The sequence below is a fragment of the Mustela putorius genome, unplaced genomic scaffold (assembly GCF_011764305.1).
Source record: "Mustela putorius furo isolate JIRA1106 unplaced genomic scaffold, ASM1176430v1.1 tig00000842_pilon_pilon_pilon, whole genome shotgun sequence".
Taxonomy (NCBI): domain Eukaryota; kingdom Metazoa; phylum Chordata; class Mammalia; order Carnivora; family Mustelidae; genus Mustela; species Mustela putorius.
In genome coordinates this window covers 2905569-2912667 of record NW_025421493.1, presented here as the reverse complement: position 1 = coordinate 2912667, position 7099 = coordinate 2905569, and the positions used below count along the sequence as shown (strand labels likewise).

The 7099-nt window shown below is 45.3% G+C and overlaps 1 protein-coding gene across 3 annotated transcripts; it reads right to left on the bottom strand.

Moving 5' to 3' along the window:
- Positions 1 to 543: 543 nt before the first annotated feature.
- ARMCX3 (armadillo repeat containing X-linked 3) lies at positions 544 to 5259 on the bottom strand. Of its 3 annotated transcripts, none has more exons than XM_013048189.2 (5): positions 5102 to 5259; positions 4487 to 4594; positions 4112 to 4172; positions 3781 to 3851; positions 544 to 3505 (listed from the first exon to the last, which is right to left on the bottom strand). In XM_013048189.2, exon 5 carries the CDS (start codon positions 3357 to 3359, stop codon positions 2220 to 2222), a length of 1140 nt encoding a protein of 379 aa, XP_012903643.1. In that variant the 5' UTR covers positions 3360 to 3505; positions 3781 to 3851; positions 4112 to 4172; positions 4487 to 4594; positions 5102 to 5259; the 3' UTR covers positions 544 to 2219. The 3 variants fall into 3 exon arrangements, with proteins under 3 accessions (XP_012903643.1, XP_004777190.1, XP_004777191.1); XM_004777133.3 differs by having other exon boundaries at positions 4487 to 4566; XM_004777134.3 differs by lacking the exon at positions 3781 to 3851 and having other exon boundaries at positions 4487 to 4566.
- Between the last annotated feature and the right edge of the window lie 1840 nt (positions 5260 to 7099).

Sequence of the window (7099 nt, the reverse complement as noted above, 5' to 3'; positions counted from 1 at the left end):
GCCCTCAATTACCATTCATCCTCCCCGTGGCTCCCTAATCCCCCCCCCCAAGTGCTCCCTGAATACATTCAAATGACAATAGGCTGTCTTCATCTTGATATCACAAGGATTCCTCAAACTCAATTTATTTTAAGTGGATTAGTCTTCCCCTCCCAAATCTTTTTCTCCCACCTAGTCGCAGAGCAAGAAAAATCTTTGCTGCCTTTTCCCCGAGCATATCTGTGAAACTAGTGTCAAATGAGTCTCCACTTTGGATGTGATTCAATAAAGTCACCATATGCAACAGCTTGAAGCCAACCAGTTCCTGACCCTTTCATCTAATATAGACAACATTAAGGTAAGTATGTGGAAGCCTGGGGCTGGAAGCAGATGGTCACTGAACAGAGGATTTTACCCTTTCCTGATCTCACTAGGAGTATGTTGTGGAGGCTGGTGAGATCACATCTGAGGAAACACTGAGTCCTGGGAAATAAGAAAACCTTATTCTTCTGAGAAATTATTTTAACAGTTGTTTTGCAGGAATGACAGAACTCTACATACTAGTCACTTAATAAATGCTAACCTTTATTGTTATTATTTATTAAATGACACTGACACATGGCAGAATTCCCCCAGCAAAACAAAGGTCAACAACAACAAAAAAAAAAAAACTATCAACCCGGCATTCTAGGGGAATAAAGGTGATTTAACCTTCATGACAAACCCCATCTTCATCACTCATCCAGCATTGCAGAGAGGAAACTTCAACCCATCTCATTTTTAATCTCAATTGTTTTCTATTCAGCACATGTACTACCCACCTGCTTCATTCCCAACACTTCCTTTTTCAAAAATTTCCCCCAAAACAATGTTCATTTTATACAAATAACACACAGATGAATAAAAAGCAAAAAGGTTAAATATCACTAATTATCCTTCCACTCAAATATACCAGCTACTGTTTGGATAACTGTAATTCCATAGTTGTGTCTACCTTAAAATGTTTTACTATCTTCAAAAAGAAATGAATCATTCGATGAACACTGCTATCTAACCTACCTTTCTCATTGAACAATGTAGAATGAATATCTTTTCCTGGCAATATGGATTTGACTCAACATAGTTATCTTATATACCATGTGAATGTTCCTTAATTTATTGAAGCAATCCAGTGTGTTAGACAGTTAGGTTGCTTCCAGTTCTTACTGTTTTGGACAGTGCTGGGATGAACAGCCTTGTACATACAGTCTTTAGCCAATTATTCAATTATTTCCTCAGGACAAAGGGTTTACATACTTGAAGGCTTATATCTGTATTACCAAATAGCCCACCACAAACCCGTACAAATTCAGTGTAAACTCATTCCTACCACCAGAGTTTGATAGGATCCATTTCTCCACACCCTTGTAGACACTGCACAGCTGGTGAGAGAGAGACTGCTATATGAATTCCAATTATCCTTTCTAGTCAAAAATATTTAATGGCTCTTGGTGTTCTGTAGGATAATATTCCAACAGCTCTGCACAAACTGACTTCACTCAGCTTTCCAAACTTCCATTCCCCACACTCTCCACTCTAGGTAGACTGTCATAGGAAAAGGGATTCCTACCTCCATGCCTTTTCTCAGCCTAGTGTCCCCGCACTCCCACTCTTGGAAAGCCTAACGACTTAGACTATTCTGGACTTATTTCAGAAGGTGGCTTCCTCCAGGAATCTATAGCTGACTGTTACATCCCCCAGAAGCCTTTGCTTCCTCTACCCTCTGAGAACACACATTTGACAATGAGTATATGCTCCAGATATTCTATCTTTTTGTTTGTATATTTCTTATCTCTCCAACTAGATTATAAAACCAAAGGACAAGGATGGTCTCTTTCTTTTTTCTTTCTTTCTTTTTCAACATTAACACACAACTTTATTGATGATACACAAAGTTAATGCAAATGACAGGAGGGAGCTTACTTATGACCAAATGGTTCACTGTCACGCAAAAGAAATAGTAGAAATATTTCAATCTACGTAGCGGGATAAAAAGCAACAAACATGTTTTCAGAACAGGTAGTGATATTCATTCACCCAGCTTAGACCTGAAAACCAACTCAGCTAAACATCAGCATTGATGATACAATGATATTCATCACTCAAAATTGGCAGCTGAAAGGGTTCCTTTACCATATAAACAAGGTGGAGAAAAAGGACTAGTTTACAATGTGTGTCGCTTCTAAACTACAAACAAGAAGTTATTCCTGGGTCTTTGGGAACATATGCTCAGCTAGTTTCGCCATGAATTTTCCAACCTTTACTTTCACCAAAAAATCATGGTGACTTTCTATCCCCAGAATCTTGTCAGCACACACTTGAAATTCTTTTAGAAAGAAAAACAGTGAACCTTCGCTGAATGCATTCTGAGTAGGTTCATTTTCTTCCCATTTAAAATTGTCATTTATGTTCTCAAATATGACCAGAAGTTTAAGAATAACCTCTTTGTTCTCCTTCTTGTTAAAGAGGGAACCAAGTGAAGATGGCACTTGGGCCCTGAGCAGTTCTCTAGCCATGGCTGGATTTTCAGCCAAATTCAAAAGGAGTTTCAAAACCTGAAATTTGGTTTCTTCGTTTCCCGCTGAAAATAAACGAAAAAAGTCTGAAATGGAATTAGCAAGCATGTGCTGATACTCATTAGTAACAGTCATATTTGTAAGCAATCTTAGTCCAGCCAGCTGCACCGATGAGTTCAAGCGAGAAGTGATTGTGTCATCACACACTTGATTCATGTATATCTTAAGCCTGCGCTGATTTTCAGCATTCACACTCAAGTTATTCAGGACAATTAAAGCCTTTTCCTTAACTATGGGATCCCGAGTGTTGAGAATCTTTGCTACAATTGGGAGACCACCCAGATCACGAATAATATCTCTGTTAAATGCATAAGCAGCATTGTTACCCAGAGCAATTAAAGCTGCTTCAAGAATATAAGGTTTTTCAGACATCTCCACCAAGCAAAGAACTTTCTGCAGCTCCTGAGGGGACAAAATAGTATCGTCTGAATTGGGGGAAGCCCGTTTCTGAACAGCCCTGCGAGCCCGGGTAGCTCTGGCCCTTGCTCTGGCCCGTGCTCTGGTTCCGGCCTCAGTCCCAATCCGGGCCCAAGGTGGGTACCACACTATACCCTTGTTCTCACTGCTGTCATCATCGTCATCAGACCAGTCATTGTACCGGGCCCCAGGGCAGTCCCCAACATCATCAACATCCCCAGACCCACCCTCAGCCATTTTCTCCTTGTTCTGTTTTCTTCCCCGGGTCAGTCTATAAATGCAATAGCAGGCTCCAGCGCCAATCACCAGTCCCGCAGTCACCCAGCCTACTTTCCTGGCGTAGCCCATGCAATCGTCCCTGACAACAGCAGGGACCAAGGAACAGAGTATTCAGTCAGGCTGGGAGAGGAGGGCTATGGGCCTGCGTGCAGGCCTGTGGAAGGTGATCGTCTTCAGCCACGTCAAGGCCACAGTAGCTGATACTGGAGGTGGACCTAGGAGTGGAGGGAAGGAAATAGGGTTTAAGTTTCTCTTTTGTGTTGCCCCATGCAGAGAGCTGCACAGAAGGGCAGGAGAGTCATAAATGAGTTGGTAGGAAACGTAGATTGTTAACAAACCCTCTATATCCTCCTCTTTTCAGCCTCCCTCTACCCTCCCCAGCCCACCCTCTCCCCAAGCTTAGATAAAGGCAATGGAGCCCTTAGTCTCTGCTGGGCCCTCAGCCACCCCAACCTCGGGTGTCCCCAGGGAGTGGCACTGTTGCACTAACCTCCTCCAGACAGGCAGTTTGTCCCTTCTTCCCTCCCCTAGAGGTGTGCCACGCCCAACAACCCTCCTAATCTGCAGAGAAACCAGAGTCAGTAAGAACTGAGGGCTTGATGGATTGATTGTTCACCTTTGTAGCCTTCCTAAGTCACCATTCAGGCTGTCAGACCTTTTTTAACCTCTATTCCATCCAAAACATGCAGAAGCCCGCCCCTTCCCTAACCTGAAAGGGGAGGGATATTAGGGAAATAAGGTAGGATTGGGTGAACTTGTCCAAATGTGGCTGATTTCCAGCCCCTCCCCCATTCCAGGCAGCCCCCCAGGCCTACACCGACCTCTACAGATCCGAGGAAACTTCCTCCCTCTCTTCAAGTGGTGCCACCTGCTACAGCAGACCTGCAGGATGACAGATCGAAAACACGGGGACTAAGTGCTGTTGAGAGAGGAGGATTATGAACGAACTCCCTGATAGGTTTTCCTTCTGTCATTCTCCCTAGCCCCCACTCCCACACCCCCCTCCCGCGACACACACACACACACACACAAACACACAAACACACACACCTCGAACGCCATTTCACCACAGTCCCAAACGTGCAAGAAACACACTCAGCCTCAGCCCTAATCTAGATTATTGCCATCTCTGGCTTCTCCCTACCCCCGCCCAACCCCCGCACCGCGCCCCTCTTAGGGTCCCCAGATAGTCTTACCCTCAAATCGACCTTCACCGATTGGGGTTAATTTCCTTCCTCTTCTCTTGCCTGGCGTAGTGCCGCAACCTACGGAAAGACTGGCAACCCAGAAGAGGCTCGGACCCCCTAGACACAGAGCCATAGTCAGGAAGACACAGCCACAGTCAAAAAGACGGGAAACGGCCGCTACTGAGCGCTTGGTGGACGACCAGTCCCCAGAAGATGAAACTCTTTCCTAATTCTGAGGCCTCGTTCTCAAAGGTTTCCCCACTCTTATTAACCCCTCTCAGGGCTCTGCCGACAGACATCCCGTTGTACCTTCCCCCTCCCCAAATGACCAGCCTTTCCCCGCTGGCGCTGTCCTGAAGGACTGGGGGCCAACACCCAGGCCACAGCTCCTTTTCCGGATGACGGCCTCGGCTCCCAGCAGATTCCCAACTCCCATTCTCTGGGCTCCTCCCCAGACAGCCCCCCGCTCACCATTTCGCAGCATCGAAATGGGCTGCGGGGAGGGCAGATGTCTTGGAAAGCTGGCGGAGAGTGGAAGAGACGGCGGAGACGCCTGGGGACCCGCGACGGTCTCCACCCTACGCCCTTGGCCCCCCGACCTTGTGGAATCTCCCAGGCACTGACCTGCAAGAATCCGGGACAATTTCCTTCTTCTCCTCCTTCCCTCTGCCGCAGGCCCGCTGGCCCTCAGGGCAATGGGGAGCTGGTACTCAGACGGGAACAAGGACCAGAACAAGAAGGACTTCTGCACACGTCAGCTCTTGGTCACGTGAGATCTACGTCATCCACCAACTCGGGTCCCTAATTTCCCCTCCCACCAGCAGTGCGGCAGAAAAGGGCCCGCCCCCCTCCATTCCCTCCCCCACACCAGGCCTTGTTACTCTTTTCTTTGCTAATCCCATCTCCCCGTAGTAGTTGTGTTTGCCTTCCTCGGCTTACCAGGAAGGGACAGCATCTTCCCCTGGGGCTCCTGGCCACTTGTACTTTTTGAAAAATTGCCTCTTCCTTCCCTAAGCTCCTGGGACAACAACCTCTCCTTCAACCTCCCCTCCTCCCAGCTATTAATGTCTACCATTTCCTCTGAAATCTAGTCCCAGATCTGAAATGAAAAACCATTAGAAAAGGAGACCTGGAGTGAGAGTGTGTGTGTGTTTTTTTAACTTTCTTAATACTTATTTTGTTCTTTCTGTCCTGCCCTCTCCTGCCCCCAGCCTGAATTCTTTTGTGAGAAGAAAAATTACTATAAAGCTACTCTCATTTGAGGGGGGAAAAAAAGAGTGGGAGTTGGAAGAGTGATGTTGGGTGATGGCCTCCAAAAGCCCTACATTTTCTCACTCATGGGGAGTGTTACACACCTCACTCCAAACAATCTTAATGTCTTGAGGCCTAGCACATAACACAACCCTGAATGAGCTCATTAGAGTGTCTAAGATTGCATAAATCTTCTGACTTAGGCCAGTGTTCTAAACAGGAGCGTGACAGACTTTCACTGGCATGGCTTAGCAAGGAAGAGGCGTGGAGCCCTCAGAAGGCAGTAATACAGAGAAGGTTGAGCAGGAGTCACAACTACCTGGTGGATATCTGTCCAAAAAGGCATGCACACTGACAAAGTAAGTAGCATAAAAGAACATTATGAAATATACTTGGATACAGATAGAGAATATCACCTCTAAATAAAAGTATTAGGGGAACATTGAGACCAAGATAAAATTGGCTGAACTTGGCCTCTGGCCTCTAGTAATTAGTGTGGAACCATTTCACTGACTGCTTTGGTGAGCTCAGTGATTCACCAGTCAGCAATGATTGAACCTTTTTTTATATTGGGAAAAGTAATAAAAGTAATGTCAGAACATTGGGATCTACAGTGAGATTGTCCTTAATACTTCAGATATAAGGTAATTATCTGAGTATAACTTTTACAATCTACAGATAATACGGGAGTAAATCAAGAGACTGGAGAGTTTGGGAATAGGCAGAACTCCAGAGAAGTTCTGTGTAACTTCTAGGAGGCAGTACAAGGATCTGACTGAAATTTAGCAAACAGAAAACCACATCAGCTATGTGATTCTGGGTTCAGAGAAAGATCATGTGCAGCATGGGGCTTATTCAAGCATGGGAATGTATGAAAAGAAGACTCAGAGGAAAGTGATGGTAGCTCCCACCCAAGTTTCGTCTGGGGAGAGGGAGGCCTGGCTAAGATGAATGAACATTCAGCTTTCCTTGGCAGAGCCATCCCTATAATGTGTGAGGGTCCTTGGGACTCCCTTAATAGAAAGCCACTTCTTAAGGTGAACCAGTGCCCTTGCTCTGATTGCAGGTTCACCAAGCAACTTCTGAGGTTGCTTGCTTCTTAAGTAGTAGCTTGCTTACAGAAAGAATGGACTGTAAAAATGGACAGAAACATCCAGTACCCTCTGACAGTTGTATTTTTCAGGGTAAATTATTCAGTTGTCACTCTTACTGGTCCTTAGATTCCCTTTTGGCCCACTTAAAGAGAGGGTGGTGAGTGCTGTGAAGTGTGTAAACCTGGTGATTCACAGACCTGTACCCCTGGGGATAAAAATATATGTTTATCAAAAATAAAAAATTAAAAAAAAATAGCAATCAACTCAAAAAAAAAAA